Consider the following 18,585-nt stretch of genomic DNA (forward strand, 5'->3'; position numbering starts at 1 on the left):
ATACTACCATTCTACATACTGCATACTACCATACTTTCATACTACATACTACCATACTACATACTACCATTCTACATACTGCATACTTCCATACTGCATACTACCATACTACATACTGCATACTACCATACTACATACTACCATTCTACATACTGCATACTAACATACTTTCATACTAAATACTTCCATACTGCATACTACATACTACCATACTACATACTGCATACTACCATTCTACATACTGCATACTAACATACTACATACTACCATTCTACATACTGCATACTAACATACTTTCATACTAAATACTTCCATACTGCATACTACATACTACCATACTACATACTGCATACTACCATTCTACATACTGCATACTACCATACTTTCATACTAAATACTTCCATACTGCATACTACATACTACCATACTACATACTGCATACTACCATTCTACATACTGCATACTAACATACTACATACTACCATTCTACATACTGCATACTAACATACTACATACTGCATACTTCCATACTTTCATACTAAATACTTCCATACTGCATACTACCATACTACATACTACCATTCTACATACTGCATACTACCATACTTTCATACTAAATACTTCCATACTGCATACTACATACTACCATACTACATACTGCATACTACCATTCTACATACTGCATACTAACATACTACATACTACCATTCTACATACTGCATACTAACATACTACATACTACCATTCTACATACTGCATACTAACATACTTTCATACTAAATACTTCCATACTGCATACTACATACTACCATACTACATACTGCATACTACCATTCTACATACTGCATACTAACATACTACATACTACCATTCTACATACTGCATACTAACATACTTTCATACTAAATACTTCCATACTGCATACTACATACTACCATACTACAATAATACATACTACCATTCTACATACTGCATACTACCATACTTTCATACTAAATACTTCCATACTGCATACTACATACTACCATACTACATACTGCATACTACCATTCTACATACTGCATACTAACATACTACATACTACCATTCTACATACTGCATACTAACATACTACATACTGCATACTTCCATACTTTCATACTAAATACTTCCATACTGCATACTACCATACTACATACTACCATTCTACATACTGCATACTACCATACTTTCATACTACATACTACCATACTACATACTACCATTCTACATACTGCATACTTCCATACTGCATACTACCATACTACATACTGCATACTACCATACTACATACTACCATTCTACATACTGCATACTAACATACTACATACTGCATACTTCCATACTTTCATACTAAATACTTCCATACTGCATACTACCATACTACATACTACCATTCTACATACTGCATACTACCATACTTTCATACTACATACTACCATACTACATACTACCATTCTACATACTGCATACTAACATACTACATACTACCATTCTACATAATGCATACTAACATACTACATACTGCATACTTCCATACTAAATACTTCCATACTGCATACTACATACTACCATACTACATACTACCATTCTACATACTGCATACTAACATACTACATACTACCATACTACATACTGCATACTTCTCGATCAGACAGTATGCAGAGTGTTTACCCACAATGCATTTCGCTCCTGCCTGAGCTGAAATCAGCCGGCCTGAAGCTGATTTCCCTTAAGCTCTAAACTCTGTAAACTTTAGCAACATTTGAAACATTTTCAGGTGAGAAAGTAGTCGTTTAGATCCCCAACGTGTCGTTTTCCAACTTGTTTAATATTTGTTGTTGTATTAAAGTAATATGGACAAACTCTGCACTGATAATGTAGATTTAGCATTAAATACAGAAACTTCTGCTGGTTCCTCCATGATATCAACACAATCCACTCGCATGGTGAATGTTCAGAGGACCAAACTCCTCCAGTAAAGGAAACAAGTGGTGACTAATTCACAGCTTATCAAAGCATCCAACCACCAGAATATATTCTGTTTCCCGTTCAGACACATTCTGTGCTGCTAAATCTGATGAAAAACATCTTGATTTGCTTTGCGTGCACCAGACGGCAGAAATGAAAAACAGAACACGCTAACGGAGGCTTCCCAGCAGCCGGCACGCCTAGAATAAGACTTCCATCGGTCTGTTCCCTCCGTCATCTGTGAGGAAAACGTCACTGAACGTTCAACACAGACGATTCTTTCAGCTGTGAAACTTTGGATGAGTTTGGTGACATTTTCACAGCTTTACAAATGAGTTTGAATCGTGTTTTGTTGCATAAAACCTTCAGTTATCAGGCCCCTCTCTGTGGAACCAGCTGCCAGTTTGGGAGGCAGAGCCTTCAGTTATCAGGCCCCTCTCTGTGGAACCAGCTGCCAGTTTGGGAGGCAGAGCCTTCAGTTATCAGGCCCCTCTCTGTGGAACCAGCTGCCAGTTTGGGAGGCAGAGCCTTCAGTTATCAGGCCCCTCTCTGTGGAACCAGCTGCCAGTTTGGGAGGCAGAGCTTTCAGTTATCAGGCCCCTCTCTGAGGAACCAGCTGCCAGTTTGGGAGGCAGAGCTTTCAGTTATCAGGCCCCTCTCTGAGGAACCAGCTGCCAGTTTGGGAGGCAGAGCCTTCAGTTATCAGGCCCCTCTCTGTGGAACCAGCTGCCAGTTTGGGAGGCAGAGCCTTCAGTTATCAGGCCCCTCTCTGAGGAACCAGCTGCCAGTTTGGGAGGCAGAGCTTTCAGTTATCAGGCCCCTCTCTGAGGAACCAGCTGCCAGTTTGGGAGGCAGAGCCTTCAGTTATCAGGCCCCTCTCTGTGGAACCAGCTGCCAGTTTGGGAGGCAGAGCCTTCAGTTATCAGGCCCCTCTCTGTGGAACCAGCTGCCAGTTTGGGAGGCAGAGCCTTCAGTTATCAGGCCCCTCTCTGAGGAACCAGCTGCCAGTTTGGGAGGCAGAGCCTTCAGTTATCAGGCCCCTCTCTGAGGAACCAGCTGCCAGTTTGGGAGGCAGAGCCTTTAGTTATCAGGCCCCTCTCTGTGGAACCAGCTGCCAGTTTGGGAGGCAGAGCCTTCAGTTATCAGGCCCCTCTCTGAGGAACCAGCTGCCAGTTTGGGAGGCAGAGCCTTCAGTTATCAGGCCCCTCTCTGAGGAACCAGCTGCCAGTTTGGGAGGCAGAGCCTTCAGTTATCAGGCCCCTCTCTACCTTTAAGATCAGGCTTAAAACTTCCCTTTCTGATAAAGCTTATTGTTAGGGATGGCTCAGGTGATCCTGAAACATCGATAGAGTTGGACCTCCTTCTCCTTTGTTTCTATTTTGTTCCTGATTGCATCCTAGAATTCTAGAATTCATAGAAGTCTAGAATTTGGGGTTTTATTCCAGGCGTTATTTGGCCTTTAAAAAGTTCAATCAAAGTGTTCCAACACGCTAAAGTATTTCCCGTTGGCACAATGAACCGATGTAAAAAAATGACCAGAAATTATCAGAAATCTTTGTTTTCACAGAAAAAAGCTCAACAAGATGTAAGAAAAACAGAATATGTTACGAAGTAGAGAAGAAATTAATTATCCTAACCCAGACCAGATGAAACCAAAGAATAGACAATCATCTTCATCTCCATGAGGGATACACAGACCTTAAACTATGTACGACAGGACGCACCTTTTAATTTTCTTATTAAATGACCCGATGGAAGTAAGTACAGTGCAAACAGCACCGGGCCCAGAACAGAACCCAGAGGAACACCTGAGGAACACCTGAGGAACTCATCTTCTTATCATGGCTGACAAATATTCTATACCTCATGTTGTGATTGGTGAATACAGATGAATAACAGCTGTGCCATCATCCTGTTATTCATCCGAAGGAGGGAAAATTATTCTGAATATCAGGATCAGACAGAAAAACAGGATCGTGATGGAAACTCCAGCCCGAGTGCTGGATGTTTCCTCCCGCAGGTCCAGAAACACCCCCACAGGTATAAATAGACCCGGATCAGCTGTTCTTCTGCGCTCTCCAACACACAAACGGACTCTAAGTTTCCGTCACTCTGCAGAACTTTATACCGACTGATGGCACCGCATCGTTTCCACGCCACCGGGTCGGCCGGTCCGTGTCTGGCTCATTGCGTCACACCCTCAAAGCTCCACAGATGCTCTGGAAAAAAACAAGGAATTCTGGGTACTTACAAGCTGCCTCTTCTGGGAAGGCTCAGCTCCTTCTGAAACAAAGACAAAGAGAAAACAGTTTGAGCCATCTGGTGACGAACATCATCCACAGCCGGACAGGATTGTTGTTTTTATCCTGAGGCGCAGTACAGCTGTTCGTCCAGCAGGGGGCCCTGTGGCACATGAGGCCGCTCAGGCTTCTCTGCCGCTCAACATCTGGATGTAAAACAACGTGTTGGACAAACTGTGGCTTTTTGTGACAGGAAACAGTTTAACAGGCTAAAAAGAAACTTTTCTCATGTGGAAAGTTAGAATAAAAAGTTGTTGTCACACATTTCTATGAAAGAACTTCTACTCATTCACAGATTCCAACCGTTCTGTTGTTATTTTATAAGGAATATTTGATTGTTTCATTGATAAATGGTAGAAATATGGGTGAAAATACAGGAATATTTGATTATTTCACTGATAAATGGTAGAAATATGGGTGAAAATACAGGAATATTTGATTATTTCACTGATAAATGGTAGAAATATGGGTGAAAATACAGGAATATTTGATTGTTTCACTGATAAATGGTAGAAATATGGGTGAAAATACAGGAATATTTGATTATTTCACTGATAAATGGTAGAAATATGGGTGAAAATACAGGAATATTTGATTGTTTCATTGATAAATGGTAGAAATATGGGTGAAAATACAGGAATATTTGATTATTTTACTGATAAATGGTAGAAATATGGGTGAAAATACAGGAATATTTGATTATTTTACTGATAAATGGTAGAAATATGGGTGAATATACAGGAATATTTGATTATTTTACTGATAAATGGTAGAAATATGGGTGAAAATACAGGAATATTTGATTATTTCATTGATAAATGGTAGAAATATGGGTGAAAATACAGGAATATTTGATTATTTCACTGATAAATGGTAGAAATATGGGTGAAAATACAGGAATATTTGATTATTTCACTGATAAGTGGTAGAAATATGGGTGAAAATACAGGAATATTTGATTGTTTCATTGATAAATGGTAGAAATATGGGTGAAAATACAGGAATATTTGATTATTTCACTGATAAATGGTAGAAATATGGGTGAAAATACAGGAATATTTGATTATTTCACTGATAAATGGTAGAAATATGGGTGAAAATACAGGAATATTTGATTATTTCACTGATAAATGGTAGAAATATGGGTGAAAATACAGGAATATTTGATTATTTCACTGATAAATGGTAGAAATATGGGTGAAAATACAGGAATATTTGATTATTTCACTGATAAATGGTAGAAATATGGGTGAAAATACAGGAATATTTGATTATTTCACTGATAAATGGTAGAAATATGGGTGAAAATACAGGAATATTTGATTATTTCACTGATAAGTGGTAGAAATATGGGTGAAAATACAGGAATATTTGATTATTTCATTGATAAATGGTAGAAATATGGGTGAAAATACAGGAATATTTGATTATTTCACTGATAAATGGTAGAAATATGGGTGAAAATACAGGAATATTTGATTATTTCACTGATAAGTGGTAGAAATATGGGTGAAAATACAGGAATATTTGATTGTTTCATTGATAAATGGTAGAAATATGGGTGAAAATACAGGAATATTTGATTATTTCACTGATAAATGGTAGAAATATGGGTGAAAATACAGGAATATTTGATTGTTTCATTGATAAATGGTAGAAATATGGGTGAAAATACAGGAATATTTGATTATTTCACTGATAAATGGTAGAAATATGGGTGAAAATACAGGAATATTTGATTATTTCACTGATAAATGGTAGAAATATGGGTGAAAATACAGGAATATTTGATTGTTTCACTGATAAATGGTAGAAATATGGGTGAAAATACAGGAATATTTGATTATTTCATTGATAAATGGTAGAAATATGGGTGAAAATACAGGAATATTTGATTGTTTCACTGATAAATGGTAGAAATATGGGTGAAAATACAGGAATATTTGATTATTTCACTGATAAATGGTAGAAATATGGGTGAAAATACAGGAATATTTGATTGTTTCATTGATAAATGGTAGAAATATGGGTGAAAATACAGGAATATTTGATTATTTTACTGATAAATGGTAGAAATATGGGTGAAAATACAGGAATATTTGATTGTTTCACTGATAAATGGTAGAAATATGGGTGAAAATACAGGAATATTTGATTATTTTACTGATAAATGGTAGAAATATGGGTGAAAATACAGGAATATTTGATTATTTCACTGATAAATGGTAGAAATATGGGTGAAAATACAGGAATATTTGATTATTTCACTGATAAGTGGTAGAAATATGGGTGAAAATACAGGAATATTTGATTGTTTCATTGATAAATGGTAGAAATATGGGTGAAAATACAGGAATATTTGATTATTTCACTGATAAATGGTAGAAATATGGGTGAAAATACAGGAATATTTGATTATTTCACTGATAAATGGTAGAAATATGGGTGAAAATACAGGAATATTTGATTATTTCACTGATAAATGGTAGAAATATGGGTGAAAATACAGGAATATTTGATTATTTCACTGATAAATGGTAGAAATATGGGTGAAAATACAGGAATATTTGATTATTTCACTGATAAGTGGTAGAAATATGGGTGAAAATACAGGAATATTTGATTATTTCATTGATAAATGGTAGAAATATGGGTGAAAATACAGGAATATTTGATTATTTCACTGATAAATGGTAGAAATATGGGTGAAAATACAGGAATATTTGATTATTTCACTGATAAATGGTAGAAATATGGGTGAAAATACAGGAATATTTGATTATTTCACTGATAAATGGTAGAAATATGGGTGAAAATACAGGAATATTTGATTGTTTCACTGATAAATGGTAGAAATATGGGGAAAATACAGTTTCAGAGCACATGAAGTTCTGTGATGTTGTGTAAAATCAACAGATTGGTCAGCAGAAAGCAGTGAAGTCGCATGAATAAAACAGAACTGCAGCAGATTCGTCTCGTTTAGTCGTCCAGCAGCTAAAAACCTTTAAATCTGTGAGCTGGACTCTAAACTCAGCTTCTTTCTCTCTTTGTTTCCACTTAAAGAAGCTTTTCGCTTCCTGTCACTTCCTGTGTGAGAGTGCACGGATCCACCCAGCGTGCACGGATCCACCCAGCGTGCACGGATCCACCCGGTGTGCACGCTTTCAGCCTCACACCTGGAGGCTGCAGCAGCTTTTTTACGGCTGTCACCTTTAAGGCATCAGATGAGCCGGGTGTCACGCAGTCATGTGACCTTCTCCCTCTGCATCCTGCACGTTGTTTTTAAAGCAACAACGATCCAACGTGCACACAGAAACACGCCCCGCAGCCGTGCTAGCTGCTCACTCTGTTTGTTTCAGCTGGGCTTGAGTTAAATAATCACAGAACATCTTTAACTTTGATATAAGTCGTGAGGCGGTGACGGCGGCGCGTTTTCTGCCGGGTTCCAAACTAAAACATCAGTTTGGTGATGATCACCGACAGAAAAACCCTGATGATGCGCTGTGTTTGTGTGTGGCTGCTCCACCCGAGGGCCCGATCATAATAACATGTTTTAGTGGAGCTAAAAACATGCAATTAACAGGATGGGAGCAGCGGAGCCGAGCTGCACCGGAGACAATTAGAGCCGGCGGCGGCGAGAACTCATTATGGGCTCTGAATACTGATGAGGAAACAGCCACAACAAAGAGACTCGCTGATGGAAGAGAGACGCTGACACCAGGAAGACTTTCAGGAAGCTTTGCTGCTCTCACAGCTTTAATATCACAATATTACGTGTTTTCATCGGTTTGAAACAGGTGAGAAGAAGACTTTACTTTGAGTTCAGGGGGATTAAAATGCTAAAAAAAAAAAAAGTTTTTATAGATTCTAATGCACCATAAAGGGATATTTTTAATAGTTTTATCAACATAAGAGCAGATCAATATGCTTGTTTAGTGCTGAGATGTTTCATATTTATTCTTCAGTGCGATGCTGAAAGCTCTTCGTGGCCTTTAAAGATGAATTCATCCTTTCCCACACCAACGGTCACACTGTTAACGGCACTCTGAGGTATTTTTTTATTTCTTTTTCTGCTTTAAAGTTTCATAAAATGATGCAAACAGAGTCATTAACTGACTCCCCGTCCCTAGAGTTCAAATTAGGGCTGATAATAACGAGCTAACGCGCTAATTATGTAACGCCGATAAATATTTGATCGCGCATTAACGCAGGTTTTATTATTTATTTTATTTTTGTAAAAGTCTGTTGCTCACAGGCTTTTATTCTGTAAAAGTCTGCTGCTCACAGGCTTTTATTTTGTAAAAGTCTGCTGCTCACAGGCTTTTATTTTGTAAAAGTCTGCTGCTCACAGGCTTTTATTTTGTAAAAGTCTGTTGCTCACAGGCTTTTATTCTGTAAAAGTCTGCTGCTCACAGGCTTTTATTTTGTAAAAGTCTGCTGCTCACAGGCTTTTATTTTGTAAAAGTCTGCTGCTCACAGGCTTTTATTTTGTAAAAGTCTGTTGCTCACAGGCTTTTATTTTGTAAAAGTCTGTTGCTCACAGGCTTTTATTTTGTAAAAGTCTGTTTCTCACAGGCTTTTATTTTGTAAAAGTCTGTTGCTCACAGGCTTTTATTTTGTAAAAGTCTGTTGCTCACAGGCTTTTATTCTGTAAAAGTCTGCTGCTGTCTGCTGTGGAACAGGAAAAGAAAGTAATCTTTGGATCCACCAAACATGGAGAAGGGTACGGAACTTTTACTCGGCCATTTTCATGTTAAAGTTCTTCCAGACGGCGGAGTCGACAGAACCAAAGTCATCTGTAAACACTGCCAAGTTGAATTGTCTTCTCAGCGTAGTAGTTCCAGTCTAAAATATCACTTAAAGGCAAAACACACAACTGATAGCAGCAAGTCATTCAAGGAAACAGACAGTGGAGCGAGGCTTCTACATAAAAACTACAGAAAGATGCTGATGTTAAAAGTGTGTTTGCACAACAAATGTTATGGCACTTTCATTCATATGGCAGCACATTTAAAATAAAGCTAAATGCTAAAGGCTATACACTACTTTTGGATTCATTTTTGGATTCTGCGTACAAATGAGATTAATCGTGATTAATCAGGGAAATCATGTGATTAATTAGATTAAACACTTTAATCGTTGCCCAGCCCTAGATTTAACACAAAACCGTTTATGATGCATCCCATAATAACCCTAGGAGAGTATAGAGTTCTGTGGGGACGTTCAGGGCGACACAAGCAGAAGAAATCTGCATTCCTGTTCCCCCCAGCAGCCTAATTTCAGGTGGTATAATCCCACCCGTGTGAGAAACTGACCCAGTTTGTTCTCAGGTCCCCAGGAACGGATCCCAGCAGCGTTACAGCTGATGAAACAGTTCAACAGCTGAGAGATCTATTTAACCACAACAATAAAACCCAAAGTATCTGAACATGTCATCATGAGTCCAAAGCTGCAGCTGGATGAAACCAGCTGTTTCTGCAGCTGACTCTCATTTCAGTCTGAGATCAGTTTAAAGTGTCCTGGGGATGTTTTAAAGTGTCCTGGGGACGGTTTAAAGTGTCCTGGGGATGTTTTAAAGTGTGCTGGGGACGGTTTAAAGTGTCCTGGGGATGTTTTAAAGTGTCCTGGGGATGGTTTAAAGTGTCCTGGGGATGGTTTAAAGTGTCCTGGGGACGGTTTAAAGTGTCCTGGGGATGGTTTAAAGTGTCCTGGGGACGGTTTAAAGTGTCCTGAGGATGGTTTAAAGTGTCCTGGGGACGGTTTAAAGTGTCCTGAGGACGGTTTAAAGTGTCCTGAGGACGGTTTAAAGTGTCCTGAGGACGGTTTAAAGTGTCCTGGGGATGTTTTAAAGTGTCCTGGGGACGGTTTAAAGTGTCCTGGGGACGGTTTAAAGTGTCCTGGGGATGGTTTAAAGTGTCCTGAGGACGGTTTAAAGTGTCCTGAGGACGGTTTAAAGTGTCCTGAGGACGGTTTAAAGTGTCCTGAGGACGGTTTAAAGTGTCCTGGGGATGTTTTAAAGTGTCCTGGGGACGGTTTAAAGTGTCCTGGGGATGGTTTAAAGTGTCCTGGGGATGTTTTAAAGTGTCCTGGGGACGGTTTAAAGTGTCCTGGGGATGTTTTAAAGTGTCCTGGGGATGGTTTAAAGTGTCCTGAGGACGGTTTAAAGTGTCCTGGGGATGGTTTAAAGTGTCCTGGGGACGGTTTAAAGTGTCCTGGGGATGGTTTAAAGTGTCCTGGGGACGGTTTAAAGTGTCCTGAGGACGGTTTAAAGTGTCCTGGGGACGGTTTAAAGTGTCCTGAGGACGGTTTAAAGTGTCCTGAGGACGGTTTAAAGTGTCCTGGGGACGGTTTAAAGTGTCCTGAGGACGGTTTAAAGTGTCCTGGGGACGGTTTAAAGTGTCCTGAGGACGGTTTAAAGTGTCCTGGGGACGGTTTAAAGTGTCCTGAGGACGGTTTAAAGTGTCCTGGGGACGGTTTAAAGTGTCCTGGGGATTGTTTGAAGTGTCTTGAGGACGGTTTCAAGTATCCTGGGGATGGTTTAAAGTGTCCTGGGAAAGGTTTAAAGTGTCCTGGGGACGGTTTAAAGTGTCCTGGGGACGGTTTAAAGTGTCCTGGGGATGTTTTAAAGTGTCCTGAGGATGGTTTAAAGTGTCCTGGGGATGTTTTAAAGTGTCCTGGGGACGGTTTAAAGTGTCCTGGGGATGTTTTAAAGTGTCCTGGGGACGGTTTAAAGTGTCCTGGGGATGGTTTAAAGTGTCCTGGGGATGGTTTAAAGTGTCCTGAGGACGGTTTAAAGTGTCCTGGGGATGGTTTAAAGTGTCCTGGGGACGGTTTAAAGTGTCCTGAGGATGGTTTAAAGTGTCCTGGGGACGGTTTAAAGTGTCCTGAGGACGGTTTAAAGTGTCCTGAGGACGGTTTAAAGTGTCCTGGGGATGTTTTAAAGTGTCCTGGGGACGGTTTAAAGTGTCCTGGGGATGGTTTAAAGTGTCCTGAGGACGGTTTAAAGTGTCCTGGGGATGGTTTAAAGTGTCCTGGGGACGGTTTAAAGTGTCCTGAGGATGGTTTAAAGTGTCCTGGGGACGGTTTAAAGTGTCCTGAGGACGGTTTAAAGTGTCCTGAGGACGGTTTAAAGTGTCCTGGGGACGGTTTAAAGTGTCCTGAGGACGGTTTAAAGTGTCCTGAGGACGGTTTAAAGTGTCCTGAGGACGGTTTAAAGTGTCCTGAGGACGGTTTAAAGTGTCCTGGGGACGGTTTAAAGTGTCCTGAGGACGGTTTAAAGTGTCCTGGGGACGGTTTAAAGTGTCCTGGGGATTGTTTGAAGTGTCTTGAGGACGGTTTCAAGTATCCTGGGGATGGTTTAAAGTGTCCTGGGGACGGTTTAAAGTGTCCTGGGGACGGTTTAAAGTGTCCTGGGAAAGGTTTAAAGTGTCCTGGGGATTGTTTGAAGTGTCTTGGGGACGGTTTAAAGTGTCCTGAGGACGGTTTAAAGTGTCCTGGGGATGGTTTAAAGTGTCCTGGGGACGGTTTAAAGTGTCCTGGGGATGGTTTAAAGTGTCCTGGGGAAGGTTTAAAGTGTCCTGGGGACGGTTTAAAGTGTCCTGGGGACGGTTTAAAGTGTCCTGGGGATGGTTTAAAGTGTCCTGGGGATGTTTTAAAGTGTCCTGGGGACGGTTTAAAGTGTCCTGAGGACGGTTTAAAGTGTCCTGAGGATGGTTTAAAGTGTCCTGGGGACGGTTTAAAGTGTCCTGAGGATGGTTTAAAGTGTCCTGAGGACGGTTTAAAGTGTCCTGGGGACGGTTTAAAGTGTCCTGAGGACGGTTTAAAGTGTCCTGGGGACGGTTTAAAGTGTCCTGAGGACGGTTTAAAGTGTCCTGGGGACGGTTTAAAGTGTCCTGGGGACGGTTTAAAGTGTCCTGAGGACGGTTTAAAGTGTCCTGGGGACGGTTTAAAGTATCCTGGGGATGGTTTAAAGTGTCCTGGGAAAGGTTTAAAGTGTCCTGGGGATGGTTTAAAGTGTCCTGGGAAAGGTTTAAAGTGTCCTGGGAAAGGTTTAAAGTGTCCTGGGGACGGTTTAAAGTGTCCTGGGGATGGTTTAAAGTGTCCTGGGGATGTTTTAAAGTGTCCTGGGGACGGTTTAAAGTGTCCTGAGGACGGTTTAAAGTGTCCTGAGGATGGTTTAAAGTGTCCTGGGAAAGGTTTAAAGTGTCCTGGGGATGGTTTAAAGTGTCCTGGGAAAGGTTTAAAGTGTCCTGGGAAAGGTTTAAAGTGTCCTGGGGACGGTTTAAAGTGTCCTGGGGACGGTTTAAAGTGTCCTGGGGACGGTTTAAAGTGTCCTGGGGATGGTTTAAAGTGTCCTGGGGAAGGTTTCAAGTGTCCTGGGGAAGGTTTAAAGTGTCCTGGGGACGGTTTAAAGTGTCCTGGGAGCAAAGACGACAACATTTTGCACATTTATGGGTCATGTAGGTCTGGAAAAAAGGTGGAAACAGACCAAATATATCAATGTTTCAGTCTCCAGGAGGACCAAACGGGTCCAACCGGTGTAAGCAGGTGATGGACTCCCGTTGTTTCACACGTTTAAAGGACCAGCAGAGGCATAAAAGTGGAGGCAACGAGTCTCTAAAAGCAAAGAACGAAGCTGCACGGCTTTATTTTAGGTTTTTAAAAGCAAAGTATGCATGCTGAGCAGTTTTAAGGTTTCTGTAGCGAACAGAGAGCCTGCTTAGCCACCACAGATCAGATTATCATCACATAAAGTGCTCCGTCCTTCAGGTGAGATACCTGCACAATCTGAGCTCTAATGCGTCTCAGAGGGGGAAATATTTCCATCTTCTACATGAGCATAAAGAACTTGGTTCTGCCTCCATAACATCAGGAACAAAGGTCTGAAACTATCAGACACTTTCAGACTGCTGTTGTAGGTCAAGCAGCTTGAAATAAGTTCACTTTCGCAACGTTAGTGCCTTAAATCCCGCAGAGATTTGTTCATAACCCGATTACCAGCCTGCGCTGTTGCACAATGTTGGTTTAAAGAATGAATTCAACAGATCCAGGATCCAGCAGGAACAGGGAACGACCCAATAAAGACACCAGCAGCGTCCTGATGACGCCCGGCGGCCCTCTGAGCCTCGGATCCTGGCCCCCCGGGACTCCCGGGGCTCTAATGGAGGGTCTGAATAACACCATGAGAGCGCTATAACTCACCTGGGCTAAAAACGGCACATTAACACAACTCATCTCCATCAATGGGAGAGGCTGTCACCAGGGGGAAGACTTCCATTTGTGCTGCTTTTAATCTCCCCCTCAGCACACATAACTCATGCAGCCTAAAAGCTACTGACGGGCAGTTACTGTCCGCTCAGAGGACGAGTTGGTGCAGCCGTGGAGTCGTTTTACAGAGATTTTACAGGCATTTTACAGAGATTTTACAGAGATTTTACAGGCATTTTACAGAGGTTTTACAGGCATTTTACAGAGATTTTACAGAGGTTTTACAGGCCCATACATGTGAGAGTGTTTCCAATCATTAAGAGAGTGCAGTGAAAGTGGGACTCTGAGGGGAGGCTGTGACCCAGCAACATAAAAACCTGCTGCTGACATAATTCAGGATCAGACGCCTTAAAGGAAGCTTTAAGGAGAAACTCTGTGGAAGCAGGACCGAAACAAACCGGAACCAGAACCACTCGGGTCAGACTGTGGCTGTGTTCGAAACCGCATACTTCTCCCACTACTCATACTAACTTTCTGAGTTAGTATGCGAGTTTGAGTAAGCAGAAGTTCCCGGATGCATCCTAGATTCTCTGAAATGTTGGGTATGCATCATGAGGTTACTACTCATACTCAAACTACCCAAGATGCAACGTAACGTGACGTCGCCGATCGTCATTTCCTGTCAAAACGGCAGTTTCAAGCTAGCTACAACGAGGGTAGGTTCACTTCCTGTTTTCAGAACAAAAGCACCAATTGTATGGTAATGGCTTTCCCTATGATAAAAGGCAACGGGTATTTTATTTTGTGAAAATAACAGGAAGTGCGTTAGCTCACTGCGGCTAGCTTTAGTAGCGCCGAATTCGTGGGAACAAAATTGTAAATAGCCGGTTTTTTGTCAGGTTTTCAACACGTTGGGGATCTAAACGACTACTTTCTCACCTGAAAATGTTTCAAATGTTGCTAAAGTTTACAGAGTTTAGAGCTTAAGAGAAATCAGCTTCAGGCCGGCTGATTTCGGCTCGGGCAGGAGCCAAATGCATTGTGGGTAAAAGCTCTGCATACTGTCTGATCGATGAGTATGTAGAATGCAGTATGCAGTATGCCAGGCTTAAAACTTTCCTTCCTGATAAAGCTTATAGTTAGGGATGGCTCAGCTGACCCTGGAACATCCCATAGTTCTGCTGCTACAGGCCCAGCCTGCTGGGGGAGCTCCCATCATGCACCTCTCCATGTACATGTGACATCATTGTTGTCATTAACTTGTTTCTCTCTCTCAGCAGGTGTCTCTGGCCTGGTGTTACGCTGCTTGTTGTCCCCTCTTTCCTGTCCTCTCAGCCCCCAGCTGGTCCAGGCAGATGGTTCCTGGTTCTGATGGAGGTTTGTTCCTGGTTCTGGTTCTGATGGAGGTTTGTTCCTGGTTCTGGTTCTGATGGAGGTTTGTTACTGGTTCTGGTTCTGATGGAGGTTTCCTCCTGGTTCTGGTTCTGATGGAGGTTTGTTCCTGGTTCTGATGGAGGTTTGTTCCTGGTTCTGATGGAGGTTTCCTCCTGGTTCTGGTTCTGATGGAGGTTTGTTCCTGGTTCTGATGGAGGTTTCCTCCTGGTTCTGGTTCTGATGGAGGTTTCCTCCTGGTTCTGGTTCTGATGGAGGTATCCTCCTGGTTCTGATTCTGATGGAGGTTTGTTCCTGGTTCTGATGGAGGTTTCCTCCTGGTTCTGGTTCTGATGGAGGTTTCCTCCTGGTTCTGGTTCTGATGGAGGTTTGTTCCTGGTTCTGGTTCTGATGGAGGTTTCCTCCTGGTTCTGGTTCTGATGGAGGTTTCCTCCTGGTTCTGGTTCTGATGGAGGTTTGTTCCTGGTTCTGGTTCTGATGGAGGTTTCCTCCTGGTTCTGGTTCTGATGGAGGTATCCTCCTGGTTCTGGTTCTGGTTCTGATGGAGGTTTCCTCCTGGTTCTGGTTCTGATGGAGGTATCCTCCTGGTTCTGGTTCTGGTTCTGATGGAGGTTTCCTCCTGGTTCTGATTCTGATGGAGGTTTGTTCCTGGTTCTGGTTCTGATGGAGGTTTCCTCCTGGTTCTGGTTCTGATGGAGGTATCCTCCTGGTTCTGGTTCTGGTTCTGATGGAGGTTTCCTCCTGGTTCTGGTTCTGATGGAGGTTTCCTCCTGGTTCTGATTCTGATGGAGGTTTGTTCCTGGTTCTGGTTCTGATGGAGGTTTCCTCCTGGTTCTGGTTCTGATGGAGGTTTGTTCCTGGTTCTGATGGAGGTTTCCTCCTGGTTCTGGTTCTGATGGAGGTATCCTCCTGGTTCTGGTTCTGATGGAGGTTTCCTCCTGGTTCTGATTCTGATGGAGGTTTGTTCCTGGTTCTGGTTCTGATGGAGGTTTCCTCCTGGTTCTGGTTCTGATGGAGGTATCCTCCTGGTTCTGGTTCTGATGGAGGTTTGTTCCTGGTTCTGATGGAGGTATCCTCCTGGTTCTGATTCTGATGGAGGTTTGTTCCTGGTTCTGATGGAGGTTTCCTCCTGGTTCTGGTTCTGATGGAGGTTTCCTCCTGGTTCTGGTTCTGATGGAGGTTTCCTCCTGGTTCTGATTCTGATGGAGGTTTGTTCCTGGTTCTGGTTCTGATGGAGGTTTCCTCCTGGTTCTGGTTCTGATGGAGGTTTCCTCCTGGTTCTGGTTCTGATGGAGGTTTGTTCCTGGTTCTGATGGAGGTTTCCTCCTGGTTCTGGTTCTGATGGAGGTATCCTCCTGGTTCTGGTTCTGATGGAGGTATCCTCCTGGTTCTGGTTCTGATGGAGGTTTCCTCCTGGTTCTGATTCTGATGGAGGTTTGTTCCTGGTTCTGGTTCTGATGGAGGTTTGTTCCTGGTTCTGATGGAGGTTTCCTCCTGGTTCTGGTTCTGATGGAGGTATCCTCCTGGTTCTGGTTCTGATGGAGGTTTCCTCCTGGTTCTGGTTCTGATGGAGGTTTCCTCCTGGTTCTGGTTCTGATGGAGGTTTCCTCCTGGTTCTGGTTCTGATGGAGGTATCCTCCTGGTTCTGGTTCTGATGGAGGTTTCCTCCTGGTTCTGATGGAGGTTTCCTCCTGGTTCTGGTTCTGATGGAGGTTTCCTCCTGGTTCTGATGGAGGTTTCTTCCTGGTTCTGGTTCTGATGGAGGTTTCCTCCTGGTTCTGGTTCTGATGGAGGTTTCCTCCTGGTTCTGGTTCTGATGGAGGTTTGTTCCTGGTTCTGGTTCTGATGGAGGTTTCCTCCTGGTTCTGGTTCTGATGGAGGTTTCCTCCTGGTTCCTGGTTCTGGTTCTGATGGAGGTTTCCTCCTGGTTCTGGTTCTGATGGAGGTTTCCTCCTGGTTCTGGTTCTGATGGAGGTATCCTCCTGGTTCTGGTTCTGATGGAGGTATCCTCCTGGTTCTGGTTCTGATGGAGGTTTCCTCCTGGTTCTGGTTCTGATGGAGGTATCCTCCTGGTTCTGGTTCTGATGGAGGTTTCCTCCTGGTTCTGGTTCTGATGGAGGTTTCCTCCTGGTTCTGATTCTGATGGAGGTTTGTTCCTGGTTCTGGTTCTGATGGAGGTTTCCTCCTGGTTCTGGTTCTGATGGAGGTTTGTTCCTGGTTCTGATGGAGGTTTCCTCCTGGTTCTGGTTCTGATGGAGGTTTGTTCCTGGTTCTGATGGAGGTTTCCTCCTGGTTCTGGTTCTGATGGAGGTTTCCTCCTGGTTCTGGTTCTGATGGAGGTTTGTTCCTGGTTCTGATGGAGGTTTCCTCCTGGTTCTGATTCTGATGGAGGTTTGTTCCTGGTTCTGGCTCTGATGGAGGTTTCCTCCTGGTTCTGGTTCTGATGGAGGTTTCCTCCTGGTTCTGGTTCTGATGGAGGTATCCTCCTGGTTCTGGTTCTGATGGAGGTTTGTTCCTGGTTCTGATGGAGGTTTCCTCCTGGTTCTGGTTCTGATGGAGGTTTCCTCCTGGTTCTGATTCTGATGGAGGTTTGTTCCTGGTTCTGGCTCTGATGGAGGTTTCCTCCTGGTTCTGGTTCTGATGGAGGTTTGTTCCTGGTTCTGGTTCTGATGGAGGTTTCCTCCTGGTTCTGGTTCTGATGGAGGTTTCCTCCTGGTTCTGGTTCTGATGGAGGTATCCTCCTGGTTCTGGTTCTGATGGAGGTTTCCTCCTGGTTCTGATTCTGATGGAGGTTTGTTCCTGGTTCTGGTTCTGATGGAGGTTTCCTCCTGGTTCTGGTTCTGATGGAGGTTTCCTCCTGGTTCTGGTTCTGATGGAGGTTTCCTCCTGGTTCTGGTTCTGATGGAGGTTTGTTCCTGGTTCTGATGGAGGTTTCCTCCTGGTTCTGGTTCTGATGGAGGTTTCCTCCTGGTTCTGGTTCTGATGGAGGTTTCCTCCTGGTTCTGGTTCTGATGGAGGTATCCTCCTGGTTCTGATTCTGATGGAGGTTTCCTCCTGGTTCTGATGGAGGTTTCCTCCTGGTTCTGGTTCTGATGGAGGTTTCCTCCTGGTTCTGATTCTGATGGAGGTTTGTTCCTGGTTCTGGTTCTGATGGAGGTTTCCTCCTGGTTCTGGTTCTGATGGAGGTTTCCTCCTGGTTCTGATTCTGATGGAGGTTTGTTCCTGGTTCTGGTTCTGATGGAGGTTTCCTCCTGGTTCTGGTTCTGATGGAGGTTTCCTCCTGGTTCTGGTTCTGATGGAGGTTTCCTCCTGGTTCTGGTTCTGATGGAGGTTTGTTCCTGGTTCTGGTTCTGATGGAGGTTTGTTCCTGGTTCTGATGGAGGTTTCCTCCTGGTTCTGGTTCTGATGGAGGTTTGTTCCTGGTTCTGATGGAGGTTTCCTCCTGGTTCTGATTCTGATGGAGGTTTGTTCCTGGTTCTGGTTCTGATGGAGGTTTCCTCCTGGTTCTGGTTCTGATGGAGGTTTCCTCCTGGTTCTGGTTCTGATGGAGGTTTGTTCCTGGTTCTGATGGAGGTTTCCTCCTGGTTCTGGTTCTGATGGAGGTATCCTCCTGGTTCTGGTTCTGATGGAGGTTTCCTCCTGGTTCTGGTTCTGATGGAGGTTTCCTCCTGGTTCTGATTCTGATGGAGGTTTCCTC

General features: G+C 43.1%; 1 protein-coding gene across 8 annotated transcripts in view; it reads right to left on the reverse strand.

The window, feature by feature from the left end:
- The window catches only part of mast2 (microtubule associated serine/threonine kinase 2), a 206,007-nt gene that overhangs the window by 83,609 nt on the left and 103,813 nt on the right, over nt 1-18,585 (reverse strand). For 7 of the 8 annotated variants that reach the window (XM_075486106.1, XM_075486109.1, XM_075486108.1 and 4 more), the window contains one exon: nt 4,241-4,272. In XM_075486106.1, coding sequence (XP_075342221.1) covers nt 4,241-4,272 — 32 coding nt within the window. The remainder of the gene's footprint in view (nt 1-4,240; nt 4,273-18,585) is intronic. The other variant, XM_075486107.1, reaches the window with a different exon arrangement.

The sequence above is a fragment of the Odontesthes bonariensis genome, chromosome 15 (assembly GCF_027942865.1).
Source record: "Odontesthes bonariensis isolate fOdoBon6 chromosome 15, fOdoBon6.hap1, whole genome shotgun sequence".
In the NCBI taxonomy this organism is placed as follows: domain Eukaryota; kingdom Metazoa; phylum Chordata; class Actinopteri; order Atheriniformes; family Atherinopsidae; genus Odontesthes; species Odontesthes bonariensis.